This window comes from Protopterus annectens, chromosome 3.part0, assembly GCF_019279795.1.
Source record: "Protopterus annectens isolate FY-2018-M chromosome 3.part0, PAN1.0, whole genome shotgun sequence".
NCBI classification, from domain to species: domain Eukaryota; kingdom Metazoa; phylum Chordata; order Ceratodontiformes; family Protopteridae; genus Protopterus; species Protopterus annectens.
The window spans coordinates 1,377,337,758-1,377,364,489 of NC_056731.1; the positions used below are offsets into that span (position 1 = coordinate 1,377,337,758).

The 26,732-nt window shown below is 43.1% G+C and overlaps 1 protein-coding gene across 6 annotated transcripts in view; it reads left to right on the forward strand.

Moving 5' to 3' along the window:
* The window catches only part of RUNX1T1 (RUNX1 partner transcriptional co-repressor 1), a 771,548-nt gene that overhangs the window by 313,106 nt on the left and 431,710 nt on the right, over positions 1-26,732 (forward strand). Inside the window, exon 1 of one of the 6 annotated variants that reach the window (XM_044065464.1) lies at positions 13,974-14,100. The exons of the other annotated variants lie outside the window; for them this stretch is intronic. Coding sequence (XP_043921399.1) covers positions 14,097-14,100 — 4 coding nt within the window. The 5' untranslated portion in view covers positions 13,974-14,096. Of the gene's footprint in view, positions 1-13,973; positions 14,101-26,732 lie in introns of those variants that run through there. 6 annotated transcript variants of the gene reach the window in all.

Here is a 26,732-nt window from a genome sequence, read left to right on the forward strand (position 1 = left end):
ACCTACCATTATACTCCAAATCTAGAGCAGGCTTTGCCACTGCAGTCTTGCAGGGCATTTTGGCTCCTCCTAGTTCCACCTAGTGCCTACCACCCCTTTCTTAGCTTTGGGATTCTACCCATCTGTTATGACTGCAGCTGTATGCACGATGAACATAGTACAGTTTTGTACCTACCATAAATGTAGATGTTCGAGTGCTAATACAGCTGCAGTCCAGGTTTCCCTCCCTCCTTCCCCTCTTGGGACAGGCCTATAGGCTAACACATCCTCATACAACCTGATTGGGGTATTCATTTATGATGTATTTGCTTGCAACTACTGTATTCTGATTATATTGCACTGCATTATTACACAAATTTATGTATTGCCTTCCTTCTGGGGGCACCTGACATCTGGGGCAAGAAAAACTGAAGAAAATGGCATTGGCTGGTTCCTTTATACCCCTGTCGCACTGACGTCAGGGAAGAAGCGACGACAACCGACGCCGGACCTAGACTTTGGAATTCGGCCGACCGAGGACCCGCCTGACGGCAGGAGAACCCATTTGTTATGACTGCAGCTGTATTAGCACTCGAACATCTACATTTATGGTAGGTACAAAACTGTACTTTGTGTATACTTACCATAAATGTAGATGTTCGAGTGTATTCACTGTTGCAGTCCAGGTTACCCACCCCCCCTTTTTTTTTCTTTTGGATCTTATCTTTCCTTTTCTGTTTTATACTACGTATGTGGTGTATTTGCTTATAGATGAAGGTAAAATTTATATTGGTGTATTTCTGAATATATATATAAAGTTTGTCTACCCTTTTTGGGGGCACCTGACATCTGGGGCAAGAAAAACTGAGGAAAATGGCATCTGCTGCTTCTTTTATATCCCTGACATCAGGGAAGGGGCGACAGTAGCCGACACAGGACCCAAGACTTTGGAATTCAGGCCGGCTGAGGGCAACCTGCCAGCAGGATTATCCAAATGTAATGACTGCAACAGTGAATACACTCAAACATCTACATTTATGGTAAGTGTACACAACTGTACTTTCCCAGCCTCTGAGCTAAGGGCTTGCTTAACACGACTGTCCTCAATTCTTTTTCATTGCTTACACTATTCTTGGTCTCTTCACTTCAGTTTTTGGCGAAAGGCTCCTATGTTCAATGCAGCAGAGTTTGCTTTAGACTCCTAGTCTTATAGGCTCCCGACTGAAATGTTGGTTCCTATGTTCAATGCAGAAGAGAAAGCCGTTGCTTCAGACTCCTAGTCTTATGGGCTCCCAACTGAAATGTTGACACTCAAAATGTCGACCGCCAGGGGGAAAAAAAGACCGAAAACCTGGAGAAGAGAGAATCTCGAAAATTGCTCTTCTCCTTAAAACTTCTTTCTGGAGGACAAGCCCCCCACTGCACCCCCACACCCCGAACTCACATATGCCAACTGTGAGATTGCTATACCTCGGAGAAAAGGTAATGTTCCAAGAAATGGCACCTCTGACTTTAGCATATATTAGTCCGATCTTTTGGCCATTCAGTCTTCCTATTCTGGGACTCGCTGTAGCAGGTCGTGACATATCAGCTGGTTACCAGTCTTATAAGGTAACCTTTATTCTCTTCTGCCTTGAATTTTTGTACAGTGTCCCCAAATTTTTGTGATTGCCAGCAAGTTAAAGGCATCATTCACTGCCGTCATCTAACTATACACAAGGTCTTCCTCAGCAACTTGTAGAGAAGAAAATGAGAAGCCAGGCACGGGAAATGTTACTGAAAGAATATTTGGAGAGCTGTTAACCAATGCAGTATAAGGAAAAGAGACCCATAGTCTTTAGGAGAAAGGTATGCCAGAATCCTGAGGAAAAGGGTTTCAGAGTTCTGGCACATCTTTTAAGACTAGTATTCATGTAGCAGCTGCCATAAACTCCTACTAGGCCTGCATTTTCAAGTTCATGTGAATTGTTTTGGAACTGTAGCTGAGAATGTCCTCTGTATCTCTGCTCTTGAGTAAATTCTAGGCTGATGCTGTAACACAAGCTAAATTTCACACTTCGTTCGGGGTTCTAGTACTGATTAAATACACTGCACTTGCTTTTCTACATTTTGCCTTTTATGCAGTCTTCAGTGTTTTCAGCCACAGTTCATAGCTGCTATGTAAAGCACTCTGCAACCCTTCTTCTGTAGAAACTGAGCTCCAAGACTGATACAGCTGACAAACTGCCTCTCTCAGTAGCACAGAGTCCAGGCCCCATTATTTACAGATTATTCTTTATGAGGTGTTGCAACTAATGTAAGGTCAGATTCATGGAGCTGTAAACATCTGATTGAACTGTAAACTGCCAGTGGCTTCAGACGCATCACATCTTACTGCGGTTTGTTCTTTCTCTTGTATTGTTTCTGCCTGTCCCATACTAATATACTTTATTTTCCAATCTTCCAGTCTTATATTGTAATCATGAATACTCTGTATGTTTGTTTAAACCTCTTAAAGAATTATACATGCCAAAAGATGGCTGTCTATTATATCATTGTAAACCTTTCTTAAAGAGAAAGAGAGGGGAATTACACATCTAAAAACATTTCTTTTTGTGACTGTGTGTGTGAGTGAGAGAGAGTTTTTCCCTACATGTATGAAATTAAGCACTATTTGGAGGTTTGGGGAGGCACCAAGTTCCTTAAGTGGAATGCTGAGGTAAAATTCCAGTTGCATTCTGCAACACCGCCCCCCCCCCCCAACACACAGCCTTGGTCTGAGACAAAGTGTATTATACAGTGACCTCCCCCATTAATATTCCAAAACGTACATGCTGATCGGTCAGCGTGCACGTTGTTATACTAATGGAAAAAGGTTCAGTCGCCCGGACTTTTTCCATTAGTATAAGTCGTTTTTTTACAGCAACGGAAAACGCTAGATCTCTGTTGCTGTTTAGACACTGTCTCGCTATGTTAAAGGAGTTTAACATAGCGAGACAGCTTTTAAAAAGTAACGGAGATCTTCCGTTGCTTTTTTTAAAGCTGTCTCGCTATGTTAAATGGGTTTAACATAGCGAGACAGCTTTAAGAAAAGCAACAGAGATTCTCCTTTGTTTTTTTTAAAGCTGTCTCTCTATGTTAAAGGACAGTTTGTAAAAAGCAACGGAGATCTTGCTTTCTCCGTTGCTTACACCCACAGCTCTGATGTACTGCATAAGCATACGTATGCGCAGTACATCAGAACTGCCGCAGAATACCTGACAGCTGCGGAAGGGCAGCAAGGAGGCATTATACAATGCCGTTATTTTAGAAAAGTAAGTATTTTTTTTCTTAAATAATATCACTGTATAATAGCAATAACCCACTTCTGGGTGTGGGTAATGCTGGATTTACCCACGGTTGTCTTTGTTTGGCCACACTGGTTTCGCCCTTGTGACTAAACCACACCAACCGTGGGTAAATCGAGCATTACCCGCACCCAGGTGTGGGTTATTGCTATAATGTATACCTGATTGGAGTTTGGAGTGTGGCAAGTGTATGAGGTTCATTTTACACTTAGTTGTCTTGGATCATTCTAGAATGGAAGAATGAACCTTCTGTTCAGTTTGAAAAATGCATTTTCTCCAGTTCTGATTTGTTTGGTAAAACTGAGTTGAGTAGCTAATGGATGCTAGTGAAAGAGTGGGCTCCCCTGATTTCCTGGTCCATAGAGTAAAAACGGACTAGGAAGTTCTAGGTTCATCCTGGAAGAACATTGGTGGTACCAGTAAACGCCAGTTTTGAGGTCCTCAATAGTAAAATGCCCTGCTTTTAGGTGTTCTCCCTTTCTCATCATTCTCCACCTAGATGAGATAAATGTGTTCAGCCTGACTTTTTGATGTAGTCCTTCATCTTGGTGTATTGATGGCAGCATTGGAGAGACTGGAGCCTGCATCAGAATCCTGTATGCATATGATTTATGATGCAAAATGGGTTTCAATTTAAGGTCTGACCTTGTATATCCAGATCATACATATGATCTGGATAAGCCCTCTGCATCGGCCCAAAGATTTCTGATCTGTCGCAGACCTTTGTTTTCTTTGGCTCTGAGTAATTCATGTGTAAAGATGCATTCCATAGATTTGATAAATATCATTTAGCCTTTGGCGCAAGATATTAACCAGGCAATGCCTGAGAGGAAGCCTTGCTTCCAAGATTCTGTTAGTATAAATAATTATGTTAAGTTGTCCCATCTCACCTTCATTCTTGCTGTTTGGGTTCAGAGCCAATCCTCTGCTCCAACTCAGCCTCCTTCTATAGATCGAGAGCTATTTACTGGCTCAAGGCTAACCCTTATCCCAGAATGCCCAGCGTCAGCTACGCAGATCTCGTTTGCCGCTTCAGCTGTGAGGATGCTTCGTTACTGGCTCAGGCTTAGTATAGTTTTTTCGATTATTGTAATTGTTGTTTATTCTTAAAATTTATCAAGTTTTTGTTTAGATGTAGTACTTTATCCCTTATTGCTTTCTTGTGTGTGTTGTAGCTTTGTTGGCCATCGCTCCATATCTCACAGGCCTTCTGTTTCCCCTAAACTCATTTAAATTAGAGAGCCCCCCCCTTAGGACAGCTGTTTAAATTAGAGGCTCTCTTTTCTGTTCCTTAACTGTCTGTTCCTTAACTGTAAAAAAAAAAAAAAAAAGTTTTGTTTTTTAGTATAGTAGTGTGACATGTCTAAAGAGGCCAAAGTTTCTGGCTTCAAAAAGTGTGACTCATGCTGTCAGAAAATGTCTCTGACAGATGGGCACACTAGCTGTGTTTATTGTTTAGGGGCTGTGCACCTGCAGATCTCCTGCTCTGTCATGCATTTAGTCCAGGGGTCCTGCAGGAGCGCAAAAACAAATTAATCCTTCTTGGATTATTGAAACCACAGGATTCCCCGGCTACAGGTTCTCAGCCAGTGAAATCCTCTAAGTCTTTCAAGCCGTCAGCTCCATCCTCGGAACCAACTCCTGGGCTTGAAGAACCAAGTTTGTCGGTGCCGACTAGCATCGACAAGTCATCTCCCCCCTCTGCTCCAACTGCTACCTCGGAGCCACAAACGAGCAAGGTCTCCTTCATTGGAGCTGATCCGCTTGGTGCTAAAGTCACCCTTATTAGGAAGTGAACACAGTCATCGCTCTTCATCCCACTCCTCTCGATCCTCCAGGTTATTGGATCAGGACGTGGAGAGAGTAGTCTGCATGTTGCTTAAATCACAGGCCCTTGCGAAATTACTTTCCAGCCCACCTCAGCAGGTTGTGGCTCCATCCACCTCCATTTCCATTCCTTCTCCAACTACACTTAGTTTGGAACAGGAGACCATGGACGCGCTGATAGTAGAACAGACTGTGCCGATCACCTCCTCTTCGGTCCCGACGTCGGCTCCGATCACCCCAATTGTTCCGTCCCATCAGGGGATCTGGGCCCCAAAGCTCTCGTTGGCTCTGAGGGGGGAAGTAGCATTGGTCCCTTGTCCGACCCAGCTCTCCCTCTCAGAGCTTCGGCGCAGGTGAGCTCGGCTCCCACATCAGCCTCGGAGCCATCACCCTCGACCTCGATGCAGAGAAGGACTCCCGTCTCTTCGGAGCTGGAGCTTTCTTTGCCTTGGGATCGTGACGCCTTCGAGGTCATGCAGAGTGTGCTGTCCCCTGAAGCAGCCCTACTGTTAACCCCATTGGCTCCTTCTCTTGTGGTCCCTGTGCCAACCTCTGCTCCACCTCTAGAAGTGTAGGGAGCCTATGCCCCAGGGCACCCCATTGGGTGACCCCTCTTCTTCCAAGGCCTCCCCTAATCACTCAGAGGAGCCTCCTTGGAAGAAGTGCAAGAGGAAGCACCTAGACTCCCGTGAGTCTGTCACCTCAAATACAGACCTGGATGAATCGGAAGGGTCCCCCAGGTCCCCCTCTGAAGATGTTTCCTTTTCAGACATCCTTGAAATGCTTAGGCAGAGGGGTGGCTGGTCTTCCCTAACCCCTACCAAGGACGAGTCTGTATATCTGGAGGCATTCGGTTCCCGACCCTTCACCTCCTGGGTGTCTCCACCTTTCGATCCACTCATGTCTGTAGTGGCTTGAAAGGCTTGGTCAGCTCCAGATTCTGTGGAACCTACTCTGAGGAGACCAAATAAGTTCATAACAGCCCCCTAGGACAAACAATTTCTCTCTAAAGGTGTGCCAGTTGATGCCATGGTGGTAGCAGCAGCCACCAAGAAAGAGTTAGCAGGAACTTCTTCGTCTGTCCATCCACCAAACAGAGTCTAGGATGATGGACAGATATGGGAAGCAAATGTTTTCCTCAGCGACTTTCTCAATGAGGTCCCTGAATTATCTCTCTCATTTTACACGACTTCAAAGGGATCTCCTAGAAGAGCTTGGAGATACCCTACAAGATCCTACAGCTGAGGGAACATCAGCCAAAATAGCTTCCCAACTTGCGAGTCTTAATTCTATAGTCAACTTCTCCATGAGGCTGATTTCTTATGCAGCCGATGGAGCGAGCAGAGCCGCAGGTACAGGAGTGGCTCTCAGGAGGCGTGTTTGGCTGTGGCTGTGTCAATTTGCGGAACCCTTTCAGGCGTCCGTCACAAATACTCCTTTTGATGGATCCTCGCTTTTCGGGCCTCAGGTGAAAGACACGCTTACCGGGTGCGAGCAGGAAGGCAAGACTCTCGCTGCCGTGGGAGTCCGGTTTTTCACTCCTAACAGACCTTATTCCAAAGGTCAGAAGGGTGGAAAGATGTGGTTTCAGATGTCCCAGGGACCCTTGCCTGACGCACATGGTGATTTTTTCCCCCAGGGCAGAGGGGGAAACAACAACAATGGCAGACACCGCCCTTGTGGCAGAGGGGGACCGCAAAATCAGGGTGACAGTGAAACTTTCTCTGCCAAACCCTTCCAGCATCCCTGACTGGTTGCCCGACTGCTCACCTCTGGAGGCAGTCGGGGGAAGACTTTCCCTGAACCCAAAAGCCTGGCAAAATATAACAAGAGACAAGTGGGTACTATCTATCATATCTGGAGATTACAAAATCCCCTTTCATGAACCCCCTCTAAAGTCAAAAAAGTCTATCTCAGAAGTCTCACCCAATCTAAGGGATCAAGCAGTTATTCAAGTTTCAAAACTGCTAGAAAAAAAAGCCATTCAGGAAGTCCCCGCAGACCAACTAGGATCTGGAACGTATTCAAGATTCTTTTTAGTACCAAAAAAACAGGGGACTGGAGACCAATACTGGATCTCAACAGATTGAACAAATCTGTACAAAAAGAAAAGTTCTAGATGGTAACACTGCAGTCCATTCTCCCCTTTCTGGGTCAGGACAACTGGATGTGCTCCATAGATCTTCAGGATACATACTACCATATCAAAATGGACAGACGCTCCAGGAGATTTCTTCACTTCTGGGTAGGGGCCAGTCATTATCAGTTCAGAGCTCTGCCCTTTGATCTCACCACAGCCCCCAAGGTGTTCACCAAATGTATGGCAGTAGTTACGGGGCTCACCTGAGACATCAAGGATTCCAGGTGTTTCCCTATCTAGACAACTGGCTCCTAACTGCTACCACCAGGCATCAACTCTTAGAGGCACGGGATTATACAATATCAACCTGCACCCAACTAGGCATTACAGTAAATTTCAAAAAGTCTGCCTGTCAGTCTGCTACATATATAGGAGCAGAATTAAACACAAAACGGATGTTTGCATGGTTACCTCAGGAAAGTGCTTTCTCCATTCGCCAACAAGTGTCATTTCTAATATAGAGCAGAAAGGTCCAAGTCAGACATGTCCTGCAAGTTCTAGGCTCCATGGCAGCTGCCACTCTTCTTGTACCATTAGAGAGTTACCGCATGAGAGTCCTTCAGTAGCTTCTCTTCACGCAGTGGTCCTTCCAGGAACTACCCATGTCTCACATGATGCTGATTACAGAAACATGCAAACGACACATCTCTTGGTGGATGGTCTCCCCACTGGTGACTCAGGGCAGACTTTTCATTCAACCCCCTCCAGTATCCACATTGACCACTGATGCCTCCCTGATAGGGTGGGTGGGGGCATTATCTAGGCAGGACAGTCCAAGGCATGTGGGAACCTCATGAGTACCATCTGCATATCAATGTCCTAGAGATGAAAGCGGTGCTCCTAGTGTTGCAAGCTCTTCAAGACTCTCTTCCTTCCGGGACTATTGCGATCCAAACAGACAACATGTCAGTTGTGTGGTACATCAACAGGCAGGGTGAGACCAGGTCCTACCCCTTGTGTCAAGAAGCCCTCAGACTATGGCAATGGGCAATTTCCTCCCAACGTTTTCTGACAGCTACGCACATCCCTGGGAAATCCAACATAATAGCGGACAGGCTTAGCTGGGCTATCCTCATGCCTCACGAGTGGTCTCTGATTCAGGAAGTTGTGGACCTTATCTTCCGAAAATGGGGCCAGCCTTGCTATGATCTATTTGCCACCCCCCTCAACAACAAATGCAGCAGCTACTTCTCCCTGCTTCTTCCTCCAGGTCAAGCTCCCAGGGACGCTCTAGTCCACAATTGGCCTCAGGGACTCCTTTATGCATTTCCCCCTTTTCCTCTAATTCCAAGACTCATACAGAAAGCAAAATCATTGGGTTGCAAAATGATCCTCATTGCCCCCTATTGGCCTCGACAGATATGGTTTCCGTTCCTGCTCCTTCACCTTCTAGACCAGCCTTGGGTTCTGGACCCAGTGCCAGATCTGTTGATTCATCAGTCAGGCGGGTTACACCAATCCCTTCAGACTCTCAAGCTCACAGCTTGGTTTCTCCACTTCCTACCTTAGCCAGGCTTCCAAGTATCTCCCCAGCAGTTCGCGATATTATTGTATCCTCCCATAAGTCAATTATGAGAAAGACTTATGCTAGCAAATGGAAAATATTTTCTTACTGGGCAGAATCTAGAAACTTAGACCCCTTTTCAGCCCCAGTCCATCAAATTCTAGAATTTCTAGCAGGGCTTTTTCAGTCGGGTGTGGCTGCTGCTACCATCAGGGTACAACTGGCAGCCATATCTAATTTTCTTATTGGAATTCTTAATTCTAGCATAATGTCTCATAAGCTCTGCAAAGCCTTCATGAGAGGAACATCTCTTCTTAGACCCCCCAGTGAAGGATCCACCTCCTCCTTGGGATCTCAATTTAGTTTTGACTTCTTTGATTCTGCCTCCATTTTAACCAGCAGCTTCATGTCCCTTAAAATTTCTTTCTTGGAAAATACTTTTTCTGGTTGCTATTACCTCAACTAGACATGTTTCAGAACTCCAAGCACTCTGTGTTTGTCCTCCATATATAGTGTTTCACAATGATAGAGTTTCTCTGAGAACCAACCCATCCTTCATACCAAAAGTCTGTTCAGAAAACAATTTAAATCAATCCATTGCTCTCCCAGTCTTCTTTCCCAATTACAGCAACAAGGCAGAATACGGTCTTTACCAACTGGATGTGCGCAGACAATTATTTTTTTACCTCCATAGGCCCAAAGAGCTAAGAAAGTCAGACCAATTATTTCTCTCCTATGCTCACAATAAGCAAGGCTTTCCAGTTTCTAAGGTGACCTTATCCAAATGGTTATCTGACACCATTGCCTTTATCAGTTAAGGCATAAACATCTACCAGCAAAACTGAAAGGTCATTCTACTAGAGCATTAGCCACTTCTGTTGCCTTTCAGTCTAAATTGCCCATAGAGTCAATTTGTGCAGCTGCCACTTGGGCAAACCCTCATACCTTTATCTCTCATTACAAAGTGGATGTGGTCTGCCGGAGCAGGGCTTCCTTTGGTTCCACTGCTCTGAAGAGTCTGTTCCAATGAGCCATCCGGGGTCTATAGGTGCTAGGGACGCTGTCCCAAACAGCAAGAACGAAGGTGAGATGAAACAACTTAACATAAAGAAGTTATGTACCTACCATAACGTTCCATGTTAGTTGTCCTTCATCTCGCCTTCCTTCTTGCGTCCCCCCCTCCTTCCCCCTTCCTGGAGGATTGAGAGGAGTTCACTATGGTTTCACTGGCTGATTTCCTTTTTCTTGGTTCACATGCCAGGTAATTTTATGACAGTTTACTCTTGATTTGTTATTTTGGTAAATCAGTTTTAGGTTACTGGTTACTTTATATGTCTAGTGTGCGTTATCACAAGTGAGATCTGGGTAGCTGACGCTGGGCATTCTGGGATAAGGGTTAGCCTCTAGCCAGTAAATAGCTCTCGAGCTGTAGACGTAGGCCAAGTCGGAGCCGAGGATTGGCTCCGAACCCAAACAGCAAGAAGGAAGGCGAGATGAAGGACAACTAACATGGAACGTTATGGTAGGTACATAACTTCTTTTTGTGTTCTTTGTGTGTGTATAGACACACACACACACACACACACACACACACACACACACACACACACACACACACACACACACATATATGCATGTTTTGTGGGAAGACCCAGAGGCATTTGTACTGACAAGGAGGAGTTTGGCAAGACACCAGTAAAATTCCTGTATTTGTCTAGGTAATAATAGGTGTGTACTAGAAATGAGGATGCGTTCCAAATGATGAACATTAACACTGATGCTAGTATGAATGACTTTGACTCAGTCAGTGAGAGTACTCGTTTAAATGAAACGAGTTCATGCCAGAAAAAAAATAGTCAGTCAAATAGCAGATGGAGGGTTGTCAGGTAACATTGGTGGACCTTTTTCATGGGTAATGCTGCTGTGTCATGGAGCTAGTTAATGGAGAAATGTGCTGTGGTGATGCAAAAAAAAAAAATTATGCTCATTTGGGAGTTTCTAGCGCAACATCAGAGAATTTTAATGTTCAGATGGAGTGATGGTTCCAGCAGGAGGTTAAAAAAGGCAATGTTGTAAAAAAACAAGCAGTTATTAGGTAAAACCAGAAGACCCAATAGTAGTAAGTCTTTGGTATTTTGTGCAATAGTGGTGAATCAAAACATTGTAGCAACTAAATGCTCCTGCAAATATTGGTAGTTTCATCTGTTAGTAAGAATAACTAATAAATAAAAAAAAGATTGTACTAGACAAATATGGTATATGGGGTAACTTGGTGATTCCTTTGAGCTTTAATATAAATTATGTAAGGGTGCAGATTAATTTGGGGACAGTCCTTTTTGCAGAATAATGTTTGCTGCACTGGCTGAGAAGTTTGTAATGTATGATTAAAAAGAAATAATTTCCTGTGAAACTTTTTTTGTGAATGTAAACATACAAACAAGGTGAAAATTGACTGCAGTTCAGCACACGTAATGTGACTGAAACTGAACTTGGGCAGTATTTTTCAGAAACATACTAGTCCATGTGTGACATAAAGCAACAGTTTAATGAAAAGAGACTGTGGAATGGGGCATAGAATGTAGAGGTGTCATTACTAGCTAAAGGTTTATAAATAGAGCATCTGCTAAGTGCAGTTATAATAAATGGAAACACAAAGAAACGTAAATATCTATGCACACCCCAAATAATGTTTTATGCAGATATGGCACATTTAATACAACATTGCTTAAAGTACAGGCTATCATAGAAAGTGTATCTCAGAGGCGCTTACGTTTTGATTGTTCAATGCACAAAGGGTAGTCGTACTGCACAAAGAGAAAGTAATGAGCAAAATAGAAAAGAAACCATAGAATTGCATTATGTAAGAAATGTGCAGTACATGATAAATGATGACAATGTACAAAATGTTATTGAAAAGTGTACTGAAAATGGTAATGAACAAATTTGAGTAAGAAAATGTGTGTGGATGTCTGAGATAAGTGAAATGGATAGGGAAAAGGAGCAATTTACAGTGAATGTTAGTAATAAATTTGAGGTATTGGACTTAAATTCTAGAAACATTGATTTAATTGGAAGAAGATCAGTCTTCAAAAGAGTAAAGCATAGAAAAGGAACATTTAAAAATAGCGCAGGGAAACTTGCAAGCAAAGAAAGGTTTAATTGTAGTTTAGTTGCAGTTTTACATGACTAGTGTAAAGATTGTCATTTTGTAAAGTTAAATTTAAGTAAATGATGCAAAAAATGAAGCAGATATTATTTGCTTGATATAAGACTTTTGTAGAGTAAAAAAAATGAAAGTTCAGTTTAAAAATATGGTGAGTAAAGAAGTCATGTCGAATGCAGAATAGAAATATACTCATAATTAGATTACTATGCAGTAGCCTAAGCTATACGGGTCATATCATTACTAAGGTATGAAAATGGCCAGCTTTGAAAGCTTAGGGTACCTTTTCTTGAGCCCTAACCAATGTGTAGCTTGAGGAGAAAGTATAAAGTCAGTGGTTAGGGTACCGAATTTTGCTTTTCCCTGCCAGCTTTGAGTGATCAGTGGTCAGCTAGTGCTTCTACAAGGCAGATAAGTACCCTGTTGGGATATTTATTTCTTTGATAAATAAAGTTTGCTTTTTCTGTCAAAAAATAAAATGTAAGGCTAGGACTGGTGTTTTAGTGGTTGTTAATGGAAATTTAAGTTGAGAAGTTATAATTTAATTAGGGTCCCCTGTTTGGAAAATCCTTTTAAAATATCACTTTTTGCCAGAAATGATTGCAGGGGTACTAGGATGTTAGACTTTTGAGGATTGTTGTTAAAAAGTTACCTCAATTTAAAAATTTCCAATTAGGTAGTTTACAGACTCTTAAAGGCTCATTTTTTTTGATAGACCATGGACAAGGCTTTGGACTTTTTAGTTCTTCCCTTCCCCATCCAGAACACCTCAACCACTGATGGGTGACTCTGCTGTGGCTATTATAGGTACTTCTATCTGCTCATAGATTTCTCTTTCTAGAATGTGTTAGACACCCTGCAGCAAAAGGCTTTTCTGACACAGGAGAATGTGATCTGAAAACTTTCCTGAGCTTCTCCATTCAGTCTCAGATGTCAACCAGAGATTATCTCGGGATCCAGATTTTCATGTCATCTATGATTCTTATGATTCCTATTGCCAGATTGCACATGAGAAAGATTCAATGGTTTCTTAAAACACAGACCCAACATTTGTGTCCTCGGGAATTTCGGATTCCCACGTTGGGCTTTGTAGAAAAAGGAACTACACTGGCAGAGTGAGTACAGGTACAAGCAAATTCAGATCTCCCCTTTCCTTCTCTACTTCTAAGTCAATTTGTATTTGCAGACGCTTCTGATTTCTCTTGGTGTTGGGAGGGTTGTATAGTGGGCAAAGGTGCAAGGCTTGTGGGAATCCTCAGATAGACCAAAACACATAAATGTCAAAGAAATGTTGGATGTGATCCATATATTAAAATGTCATCATCTGCAGGTGATTATAGACAACATCTCAGTGATGCGGTACATCAGCAAGCTAGGAGGGGTACCTGTCGTACTGTCTGAGCAGGATGGCAGTGATGGTTTGGCAAGTAGCTCTTCAGCACTCCTTAACCCTAACTCTCCAAGCATCATACATTCTATCAGAACAAATCATAGTGGCAGACATACTGAGCAGGACCAGGATAGACCCTTATGCATGGAAACTAAACGAGGAGGTCTTCCCCACAACTATTGTATCAATTCCTGGAACACCTCAAATAAGTCAGTTTGCCTCCTTTCAGAACAGACAACTGATCAAATTCTGCTTCAGTCTCCTTGCAAGCAGGCTTGGAAAACAGATATATTTTCATTCCCATGAAAGGGAGTGTTTCTTTGTGTGCAGTTCCCCCTTTCCAATGATATCTAGAGTAATTCTGTAGATACAGAACGACTCTAAAAATAATTGTGGTGACTCCCTATTGGCCCAGGCAGTATTGGTTTCACTTCTTATGGAATTGGCCAATGGCAGTTACCACTCACTGGTGCAGTAGCCACACCCATCCTCCCACCCCCTAAGTTTTGTGTATTGTTGGTTATGTATGTGTTTTGTAATTCTGGATGAGTTATTCTGCTTCTGAACTTTTGGACAAGAAAGTCCTGAAGATTTTTAACTCTGACTGGTGATTTTTCCCTTCACAGGGCTTACCAGTCTGTAGTAAGAGTGAAAATGTAAGAGGGAGCCAGACCTTATGGAAGCTGTCCAGTTGTATCTTGGGAAAGAAACAACCCATACAACGTAAATGTCTACCTCAGCAGTGAGGACATTAAACATCTACAGTTATGGGTAAGTGCAACTTACAGAACGATAATTTTCCTCACAAAATTTACATACTCGCAAAAGACAGGGGTTGTTTGATACATCCCAAAACTTGATGACTGCCTGGATGAGAGATTCTTAATACTTTTTAGATACTTGTTTTTTACAGCAGGTATTAAAGGAAGCCAAGAAACGTGCTGCTAGAAAATCATATGCGAGGTAAGTGGAAAAGATTTTCTAACTGGTGCCATAGTAAGAAGCAGGATCCTTTTCAGGCCCAGACGTCTGTGGTTCTGCAATATTTGTGTGTGTTCTTATCTTATGGCCTTTTTAAAAATCTATTTTAAAGGTCAACATTTTGCCCTTCTCCGAGTGTATGCTTATAGAGCCCCCTTTTTGCCATGTATCAAGACAAATAATTTTTGAAAGGGTTTTTGCAAATCTGTCCATCTAGAAGACAAGTGGCTCCTTCTTGGGATCTTAATTTTGTTTGGAGAAATTTAACACTTATTCACTTTTGCCAGCTCAAAAGGCTGATTAGGTTCATAGGTAAGTACTAGGCTAACTGCCTTTGCAGGCCATTTTAAGCCTAGCCAATTTCCCTTCAAAGGTGAGACTCTTGTACATTGTGTCCTTGAGGTAAACACCTTAACTATTACACCGACCCCAATTTGAAGTTCTTGTTGGAAAGCACCACTCATTGCTATAACTTCTTCAAAAGGAGTATTTGAGTTATGACCTGCTATGGTGAGTCAACTTTCTTATTTTTCACATGGATGGGGTAACTTTGAGAACAAATCCTTCATTTTTGTCTGAAGTTTGAGTTTATTTTCAGCTAGGGTAGTCATCTCCTTGTTTTCTTTCCAAATCAGAAAAATAAGGGAGAAAGAAGTTTACGCACACTGGATTTCCACAGGCAATATGAATGCTACATTGACAGGACTAAGCCATTCGAGAATTCTGAGCAGCTGTTAAGAAAAAAGAACAGTCAGTATCAAAACATGGTTGTCTCATGCCATTGCTTTTTGTTATTCTCACCATGACATGTCACTTCCAGGCAAGGTTGTGGCCAACTCTACCAGGGCTTTGGCTTCTTATAGAGTCCACTTCTTTCCAAAATGCAATAGACATATAATAGAGGTAGCAACTCTTGTCATCTCTACATATTTTTACCAAAAACATTTAAAAATTAAATTCCTTTTCTACGTTCAGGTTTGTTAGGACTGTTCTTCAGAAGCACCTGGACTCTGACCCCTCTTCATCATCCCTTCCCTTTGTCTCTAAGCTCTAGTAATCAACCTATACAGCTTAGGCTGCTGCATCAGTGCTCCTAATGATGAACATAGTAATTGTGTAAGTAAACTTACCATAACAGTGCATGTTTGAATAGATTTCTGCTGCAGTAGGAAACCCCTCCCTCTATCCTCCTCTTTTTGCCGCGTTTTTGCCAGTGTGTTGATATTTTTTCTTTTCTTAGCATTTACCTAACTGACAGTTCTGTAGCCTCCCTTACTCTGAGACAAGAAAACTCTGAAGGTTTGGTACCCTAACCACTGACTTTATACCTCTGTTCTCCTTGAGCTGTACAGCTGTTAGGGTGCATGGAAATTATCTGTAAGCTTTGGAAACTGGCTAGTTGTTCTGTACCGTGCAGAATATAACCCATATAGTTCAGGCTGCCACAACAGTGACCTGTTTACACATCTACTGTTATGGTAAGTTTACTTACTCAGCTGTATTTTATTCAAGTACATTAATTTTTATTTATTTAGTTAGTTATGCATTTACCCTTTGTTGACCAGGTAAGTTCCACTAGGTAAACGGCCTCTATTCAGGGGAGGCCAAGTATTCATATTGACTAAGCAAAATTTGGCCAGGACACTGGCAAATTTCCCCATTCTTTTCAATAAGTGTTGAGGGATCTTGCCTAAAGCCAACTAAGGCAGATGGGAACCTCTGTTTAATGTCTCATTTAAATTTAGGCATTGAAGTGTTTGATTTAAGCATATGAATTGCTGGTGCAATGTTCATTTGTGATTTAACAGTTAAGACCCTGTATACACTTTGTCACACCTTCTATCTGGAATTTTGTAAATAATTCTATGTCACTTGTGAGTATTGATATAATTTATACAGAACTGTATGTTGTATACTGAGCTTCAAGAATGTAACCACAGCATACCCTCCTGGAACATAGAAGATTAACCTGCAAAACTTAAGAATAGTTACCTTATAGCTGGGCCATAAACAAGAAATGTTATCTCCTAGTTTCAGTTCAGTAGCAGACACAATGTCTAAAGCTAGAAGTTTTTCTGTTGTCTTGAAAGAAAAGTAATTCCTAGGTTTAAAATGCAAAGTGTTTTATTGATTTACGACTTCCAAGATCTAGCAAACATCTGAGAGATATGTATTTCTCACACAGGGATGTTAAATTATGTTAAGTTTTTGGTAGATGGATTATTAAGTCACAGGCAGACAAGGGTCATGGTTTGAATGAGAGAGTTTCTCTAAAACCATTTTTAGCAGATTGCCCTTTGACTCATTAATAGTATGAGAAATGATTAATTGTAAGTAGACACTCTTATATGATCTGTAAAATACACACACACACACACACACACATATATATATATGTATGTATATATATATATATATATATATATATATATATATATATATAACTACGTATATTCTACAAAATAAAGTTTTTAGAATGAAATGTTTTTAGAATGGTGTGTGTGTGTGTGTGTGTGTGTGTGTGTGTGTGTGTATATATATATATATATATATATATATATATATATATATATATATATACATATATATATATATATATTGTAACACAAGTGTTGTTAGAGTGATATTTGTTCGATATATGTATGTTCATTGGTTGTAGAGTTTGAAGTTATTTGGGTATGAATGTATTACACATACATTTTATGTGGAGTATGAATGAAGGGTTTTGATTGCTTTGTCTTTGTACCTTTAAAACATTAATGAATGCTTTAATCTGAAGAGTAATTTCATTGGTTCAATGGTTTTTGTGTCACTATTTAAGAAGTTCTCCTACCTTGTATTTTTAAAGTCTGAAGCGTCTGAAGGGACGTGAAAGCACTTACTTGTGGAATTAAAAGGTTAGCTTCAATTGTCATGGTGTGCCTCTTTGTTTTTTATTTATAAGTTTTTGTTTAGCCTGTGAACTGAACTCAGGTGACAGTGATGTCATCCAAGCTGGCCCAACAGTAATGTTTGATATTAATTTGGGATCTCTCTCAGAGAGAGACTATGCATTTTGTATTTTGTCTTTGACCTGGAAACATCAACTCCTCCTCATCATCTGCACTTGCTGTAAGTAAGATTTAGGACATGGTATCTCTTTTAGATATAGATAGGAATATAGTAAAGATTAGTTTAGATGTTTTCTGTGTTTGAGACTGTCCTACAATGTTGTTTTAAAATATTTCCTGTGATTTTGAACTCTGAACTCATTGTGTCGAGTTACTGAGTATTGTCTTTGTTCTTTTATTATTTATTATTAAATGTATTTAAACTTATCTTTGTGGCTGATGTTTGTGAAACATATTTAAGCCCTTAGAGAACTTGAATATGTATTTGGTGACACTGTACAGGCCACTCCTAAATAGCCTGACTCTTGGTCAAAACTACCATTTAGATTAATAGTAACATTACACAGTAGGATTGGACACCCTTTGTAAGGACCTTATAGTAGCTGATAAGTAAGTGTTGGCTAGTGGCAGCTGGAGATACCTTATAGTCAGGGCAGAGGGGGGCATAGCTGGTAAAGCTGTGCCAGCCTTCCCCAGCAGTGTGTGTATGCGTGTGCATGTGTGCTTGTATATAAATCAAATCTCAGTCTGTGCGTGTTAGCTACTTGGGCAGGGACACGAAGCACTGGTTGGACAGAGAGGGTGCTGGATGTCTTGGTTTGGCCATTCGGCTGAGATCTCAACCCTATAGCTGTGCCAGTGGGGAGTCTTATTGGGGATCTGGAGAGAAAGGAAGAAACCAGCCCCAGACTGACTATGATCTCTGTGTGCTCTTAAGGGAAGTTGCACTTTACTATGTGCGTACTTGTCATCCTCCCAGTGTGTACATCCCCTAGCTGTTGCCAGTGGTGAGGATTGATGCTCCTTGATTACTGGGCCAGTGCAGGGGTGTCACACACATATCTTTTACTTTGCACACAGACAGTAGTATGCCTGTACTGTTACACTCTTGATAACATTAATTACAGGCCATCATTTCGATCCTCCTTGGATGCCCCCTGCCCTATGTGTATCACCATAATAGTAGCTTCAGTAAGTTGCATTAAATGTTTGGAGCCACACTAGCCTGTGAGTAATCTTGTGCCATTTAATCAGCATATGTGTAATGCCAAAAATATCTTTATCTCCTGATTTCTTAGTATGTTTAATAAACACTGCTATGTAGTTTATAACAATTGCTTGCTGACAAAATACTTTACATTGAAGCTGTTACCATAAATGTGAGTCAAGGCTTTTACAGTCCAGTGTAAGCCAAAAGTGCCATGGGTACCACCATTATCCTTTGCCTGTTTCTCTGAAAAAATCAGACAAGTATGGTCTGTACCATCTCTCTTTTTTTCCATCGTTCTCATGATGGACCGCACCTGGCTTTCCCCCTGTGCTTTAGTCAGGAGAGCCCCCATAGTCACTCACTCCAAAGCTATAAATGTCATGATAGTAGTCAGCACCAAGGCTTTTGTACTAATTGTATTTCAATTTGCATTGAAGTTGTACTTTTATTATTGCTGTGTTTTCCTTTGATAACATAATTAATTGGTGTAGATTTACATAAATAATGAGAACTTGAAACTGTGGAATGAACAGAGAGCATAGAATGGCCCTACTTTGAAGAACTGTTGTCACAGGTTTAGCCTTTGCTAGTATTGCATTGATAGAAGACTTTCATGGGGGCAAAACCTCGTCACATGACACTTACCGCTGTTCTGTTTCGTCTTCCAGTCACCCCAACACCACCTACCCCCAAGAAACTTGGATTAGGGCTTGGTGTGTATGGCAATTCAGTTTCTTCTCATGCAAGTTAAGAGTCTATGTAAAACAGGCCACTACTTTTTTGCATTGGATCAGTAAAGGAAGACAGTAGATGCTGTCAGAGTGGCTTTCATGCTTATTTTTTGCCACATGGTGGGCTCCTACTAATGTTGCAAGACTTCTTTAACATGCTGGAGTACTGTATTTGCAGGCAGTTGGTCACCATGGGTATGTTTACAGATTACTGTAACTTGAATGTGTGCATTAAGAAGACAGCCTTTTGGCAGAGCCTTTGCTGAAGGTATACTGTGTGAGCATGTTCTTATTTCTGCATCCTTGCCTCCTGGTCTAGTAATAGATAAATAATTTGAGAATCTGACCCACTAGTTGGAGTTGAAGTAAGCTGATACTGTATATGAAGAGTACCTCGTTCCTTCAGATCTTGAGGGACTTCTGACGTGGGGTCCTTTTTTACCCTCCCTCCTTGCCCATTTATGCATGGTAATAGTTTTCTGAGACTGCATAGTATAAATGAAAAGGAAGCAAGTACAAATGTTTATTTTATTTAGTTTGAGTTTTTATTTGGGGGGGGGGATGTCTTTCATTTTGAGAGAACTAGGATTTTAGAAATGAACTGCCATTGTGAGTCAATGACAGGGGATGCCCACGTTATGGCACCAGGTAACATGGATTCTAAAGATTTTTGGGAGTGCTGAGCAACAGAAGAATGCTGTACTGTTTATTGGCCATTTGTATAATTTCCCCTAACTTCTATTAATATGAATTCATTTCAGTTTAGGTGTTGTGACGTGATATACCCTATTGCTAGTAAGTGTGCATTTTGTTATAAGCTACTGATTCAGTAGTTTTAAATTATGACATTTCTATGGGCAAAATGTTTTCTCTTTTTTCTAAATAATTTTTAGTGAAATTTGTAGTGAACTTAATAGAGAAACCAGCAATCAAAGAATAGCAACGTAGAGGGAAAAAAAACAATAACCATAAACTGTGTACAGTTGATATCCTTGTATTCCAGTGTTGCAGTATTCTACATATGGGTTTACCCATCTTTCTCTCCAGTTTGTCCGGCCAGGTTTCCAAAGATTTTCAGTCCCTGTAGGTGCATTGGATGTCTGATGTGGCAGCAGGTACATGGGCCATAAAGGTGACGTCTGCACACACCAGCCCTCAGAACTTTTCAGCCACTAGTTGTACGCCAGGTGCTCCTTCTTCTCATGGATGTCTGATCAAAAAAGATTCAGTTAAGTACCCAATTGGGGATTCTTTCAGTCCTACTTTATTGATAACTATAGTCTGTTAATGTCATCCGGTAAGGGCAAGTGCGGCCAGCAGATTCCTCACAAAGAGTCTTGGCAGGGAACACAACCACGAGAACTGCGCCATTTGCTGATCGTTTGTTCCTAAGACCTTATGCTGCTGTTTGCAAGCCCTAAATTTGTACTTAATCAGTGCTTGAAACAAATAGCATTAGGAATGGAGGCTGCATGTAACTCCCAGTCTGAACAAGCTAGGAAGAGGGCCAAATCCTCTCAGCCTACTTCATCTGCTGTGCTTCTTGTCTGCCGTACCGCACTCTGTAGCCAACGTCAGCTTGACTGAGGGTCCGACTTCCACCAATACAGATAAAGTGGGTACCTCTGAGGAAGCCTCAAAATCAAAATCTCGAGCGGACAGCATGTCCACAGAGGTTTTACCAGCACCTGCCTTAGATGCCGGGGGAAACCAGCATTCACTGGGGCTCATTGGACATCTCCACCGCCATTCCAATGACTGACCCCAGGCCTGTTCCTAGCCAGACTCCGGCTAGGCCTTTAAAGAAAAAAACAAAAAACTAAGCACCTCACTCCAGCCGCTGAAAGCATGCCGGATTGGTAGGCCTTCAGCCAGAGTTTGTTCAATGCTTTCATGGCCCTTAGGCCTTCTGCAGAACACTCTGCCACTGTTCCTCCCCTCCTTGGTCCCAGACCTTCAACCCAGGAATGGAGACTAGACCAGCCTGAAGAAGAGGAACTGTCTGATTCCTCTGAGGACTCTCTTTCTTATTTGTCCCAGATCTCATTCCCCTTGGGATATGGTTCTCCTGAGGAGGGCTCTGTTGAACCTGACTCCTCTGTAGAGGATCTTACAACTGGGGAAACTGTTAATAAAATGAAAGACCACTTTAAGTGGCAATCCTGGATATGTCTGATATACAGAAAAGGATTTATGACCTAATTCAAATGGACTCTCCCACTCCTTCTGCTATTCCTCCTATTCAACCTGCTTTTCTGGATGCTTTTGCCTTAGCCTCCACTAGTCCAGACTCCCAACTTCCAGCCCCTCGGAGAGCAGACAGACTGTATAAAGTCCCTGAGACAGAGAAATATTTCTTTAAGTACCCTCCTGCTGATCTAACCACTATTTCTATCTCTACGGACAGGGCCTCCAAACTCCTGCCTACCACTACTATCCTCCCGGCTGATGCAAGACCATGGAGAGGTTGGGAAAGAAAACATATACTTCTGCCACTCTCTCATTTAGAGCCACAAACCAGCAAACTCATATGACCAAATACTTCTTAGCTGTCCTGGGCAAAGCCATTAAAGATTTGGAAGGCATCCCAGACAGTGCAGCCAAGGCCTCCCTGTCGTCACTGATAGCACTCCTCTCTCAAGTGAATAGACACTCCCTGAGATGTAGCTATGATGCAACTGAAGCCTCAGCCAGGTCAGCTGCATCAGCTTCAGTACTAAGGAGGTACTCATGGCTGCGACTACAGGCTCCCCCAGATGTTTTGAGGGCCAAACTCCTGGATGCACCTTTGGACCACTCTGCACTTTTTGGTGCAAAATTGGCCGACCTGTTCAAATCCTTTCAACAGAAGGGAAAAGAATTGCAGGACTTAAAACATATCCTAGGTCTCGCCTATTCCCAAGTTACAGAGGAACTACCTGACTAAGACCCAATTTATCAGGAAATCCTTCAGCTGCAGCTCCCTGGCCTAGAAGACCCTAGAAGACAGCCTCCGACTAGCCATCTCAGTCTTCTAGCCAAAGGCCTCCCTTTCCTGATAGGGCAGGGTAACGTCTTGACTGCCTGACAAAATTTCAACCCCCCCCCCTCCATTCCCCTTTCTGCCCGTCTCTATCACTGTTTCCCTGCATGGTCTCTCATTACCACATACAAATGGGTTCTGTCCACCATACACGATGGCTACTTCATGTCCTGGATCACACTACCACCAAGACTGGGCATACCTCAGCCTCCCCCTAGTCAACTACCCCTACTCCATCAGGTTTTGCAAACCCTGCTTCTTCAGGGCATCATAGAGTCAGTTCCTGCACAAGCAAAAAGTAAAGGATTCTACTCCAGAGTCTGTTTGTTACCCAGAAAAGAAGGCTCATGGAGACGAATTCTAGACATCTCTCGCTTCAACTCCTTCCTAAACGTCCCTTCTTTCAGGATGCTCACCCTTCCTACCCTCTTTCCTCTCATCCTTCCACAGAGTTTCATGGCAACCCTGGACATAAAGGATGCTTATCTTCACATACCTATAAAGCCTGCTTTCAGGAGATACCGGAGATTCCTGTCAGGCCCATCTCACTTTCAGTTCTGTGCCTTGGCCTTTGGACTTTCTACTGCACCCAGAATATTTACAAAATGCCTAGCTCCAGTCATCACCTACTGCAGGGAAAAGGGAATCCAGGTATTCCCTTAGCTAGATGACCTCCTAATCCAGGCAAACGACAAGGGAACTCTTCTCCGCCACTCCCAGGACCTTCTGGTTTTCCTGCAGTCTCTAGGGTTCATGAAAATCTTCCCAAAGTCCCACCTCAGTCCCACACAGGATATTGTCTTCCTGTGGTGCAGGATAAGGACAGACCTCATGAAGGCCTCCCTTCCAGCAGAAAAGGTGGTATCTCGCCAAAACCCCATTCTTTCTGCTATACAATCAACCGAACTAACTGCAAGACAATTTCTGAGACTTCTAGGTTACATGGCAGCTACCATTCCCATGTGGTCCCTAGCAAGGATGCACATGAGGAAACTTCAATGGTACTTCCTCTGGAGTTCAGGATCCTATTGCTTCGCTGTTGCATCAGGAACTGAGATGGTGGGTGGCTCAGGTAACCCAAAACCCAGGCCTGCCTCTGCAAACACCCTCTCCCTCCCAAACCATGTACACAGATACCTCATACCTGGGCTGGAGAGTGACTCTGGAAATAAGGAAAGTACAAGGTTTGTGGACAGACAGACACAAACAAAACCACATAAACATGAGAGAAATGAGGGCCATTTTCCTTGCTCTACATGCCTTCCAGCCATACCTAGAACAGGGCCCTCTAAAGATATTCACAGACAACACCACAATTCTGTGGTATCTCAACAAGTAAGGAGGGACCGAATCCTACCTCCTCTGCAGACTAGCTCTGCGGGTGGGGAAACTGGCTACCTCACAGGGGATCACCCTCCAGGCAGCCTACATCCCATCTCTGCACAACTCCCAGGCAGACTAGCTAAGCAGAATCACTTCAAACAACCGTGAATGGATGCTGAAAAGAGATGTTTTCCTGACTATGGTCCACAGGTGAGGTATTCCACAGATAGACCTGTTCACCTCCTCCTCCATAAACAGGCAGCTTCCTGGCTACTGCACCAGGACACCAGACCCCAAGGCATTAGCAACAGTTGCCTTCTCAATGACCTGGAAGGGGACGTTCCTGTATGAATTTCCCCCCTTCCCTCTGATACAAAGGGTCCTGCTGATAATTCAGCAAGACTCGCCCAAAATCTTGCTGGTGACTCCCTACTGGCCAAGACAGCACTGGTTCCCTCTTCTTCACCTGTCCAAGGGCATTTACCACAAGTCGCCCCTTCAGTCGACCTGCTCACACAGAACAAGGGGACTAGGATACACCCACAGTGGCAATCCATGCACCTCACCCTTTGGCTGATAGGACCTGATCCCCTTTAGACACCTATATATCGAGGACATGCTCACTGTCCTGCAGGAGGCCAGGAAATGCAACACAAGGAAATCCTATCGCTCTAAATGGGAAATGTTTTCCATTTGGTGTCACAAAAGACAATTGGACCCACTGGAAAGCGATATTCCTCTCATCCTGTCTTACCTGTGTGAACTAATGCAGACAGGGCTGTCATACTCATCTCTGAAAGCACACTTGTCTGCTATTTCTGCCTGCCTTTCTCTGGAGCCTCCCCTTACATCCAGACTCCCCGCTAAATTGTTCCTCAAAGGGGTACTGCACTTGAGTCCACCCAGGAAACAGTCTCCTCCCCCCTGGGACCTTAACTATGTATTAGGAAAAACTCACACTAGCCCCCTTTGAGCCAGCAGACAACGCTTCCATAAAATTTTGCACATGGAAATATGTTTTATTGGTAGCACTGACATCAGCCAGAAGAGTCTGAGAGTTGCAAGCTCTTATGGCTACACCACCATTTCTAGTCTTCCACCTGAACAGGGTGACTCTCAGGACTAACCCATCATTCACTCCCAAAGTAGTGAATGACCTATTCTTGAACTAAGCCATCCACTTGCCTACCTTCTTCCCCAACCCGCAGGGGGATAGTGAAAAAGTACTTCATTCTCTAGACGTCCACAGACAATTTAGCTTTTATCTACATAAAACCAAGCCTTTTAGGAAATCAGACCAACTGTTCGTCTCCTCATACCCTAGAGCCCTGGGGAAAACTGTGAGCAAACAGATAATTTTGGCCTGGATCTCCAGGGCCATTTCCTTCTCCTACCTACACTATGGAAAGACCTTGCAGGGCAATGTCAAAGGCCACTCCACCAGAGCAATGGCCTCTTTTTGAGCCTTCTTTAAGGGCTTAGACACCAACTCCGTACTGGAGGCAGCTACTTGATCCTCCAGTGCACACCTTCACCAAACACAACAAACTGGACCATATCTCCATAGCTAGGGCTGGGTTTGCCAAGGCTATCCTACACTGATTCCTGGAAACATCATCTAGGTCACCTCCCAATCCTCAGTGAGCTTTGGCACTCACTCACTTGTAGAATACTGCAACATTGGAATAGAAGGACATAGGAATGTTGTGTAAAATGTTACCATAACCGTAGATGTTCATCTCTTCCACGTTGCAATATTCCTTCCCTCCCACCTTCCCCTCTTGTCAGACTGCACTTGCTCTCCTGGTGACGCTGGACAGGCTGTGCCCTTTCAGGATTTGCCTCGACTGGGGCTTTTTTTTTTGTTCTGAGGGCTGCTGCATGCAGACATCACTTTTATGGCCCACATACCTGCTGCCACATCAGACGCTCGCACCTACAGGGACTGAAAATATTTGGAAACCTGTCTGGACAAACTGGAGAGGAAGAAGGATAAACCCACAGTAGAATACTGCAACATGCAAGAGAAGGACATCTATGGTTATAGTAAGATTTTACACAACTTTCCTTTCTGTTTATATGCTTGTAGTGTAGTCAAAAGCAAGAACCACTGTAGATGTGATGTTCATCGTGCTATGCTGCTGCAGTCATCACACTTGGGTTATCCTGCCGTCAGGTGGTCCCGCAGTCGGCCTGAATTCCAAAGCCTTGGTCCGGCGTCAGTTGTCGTCACTTCTTCCCTGATGTCAGTGCGGCAGGGGTTTAAAAGAGGCAGCCGACGCCATTTTCTTCAGTCTTTCTTGCCGCGCGGTGCCCGAAGCAGAAGCAGTTCGCAAGTGCCGGTCGGCCAGCTCCTGAGATTTTCGAACAGAATTTCAGCCGAAGTCTTCTATAAAGCTAAGTACCCCATTGGGGAAACTTTTCTTGCCTCAGACCGATGTCAGACAAAGTTAATAATTGTATTTCTTGTGGGAAGCAAATACCTCATAAGGATTTTCATTCTTATTGTATTCCTTGCCTAGGCCCAGACCACGACATTTCTGGTTGTCGGTTTTATGCTAGGTTCAATAAACGCACTATTAAGCGTCGGGCTGATACCGTCCAACATTATTTTGGCAGAAAATTCAACTACATTATGTCGTCGGAACCTCCGACTACCGCTGTGTTTAAAATACGCAAGGACAAAGACCGGCAGCCTAGATGTAGACCAGATACCGAGGTCTCAGTTAGGCCTGCCGCCGGATCTTCAGTATTCAGTGAGGCACCTTCGCAGCCCCTGACTACCACAGATTTAGAAAATACGACTACCTCTCAGTCAGAATCTACTGGGCCACTGGAGCCGGTTCCTCCTCAACTCACGGACGCCAGCCCTGGCGGTGATCCGGAGACATTGGACAGGCCTTTGGTTTCAGAAGACATCTTTAAACCGACAACTCTTTCCGTTAAGTCATACGCTAAGCTTCCAAAGGTTAAGAAACTGGGTCCACAGACTCCCATACAGGCCCCTATGCCTAAAAAACAGATGCTCAAAATGGCAGAGGACCTGATTACCCCTATCAGAGGTTCCCAGCCCCCTCCTGACAAAAGGCCTAGACTGGAGGAAGATTTACCTCCTTCTGACCAGGAATCCATTTCCTTAGCAGACTCTGAGGAACAGGATTACCCCTTCCCTCTCTATGAAGACTCAGATGCTGAGGAGTCTATTCCCTGTGTTTCCCCCCCTGAAGACTTCTCTTTTGCGGAAA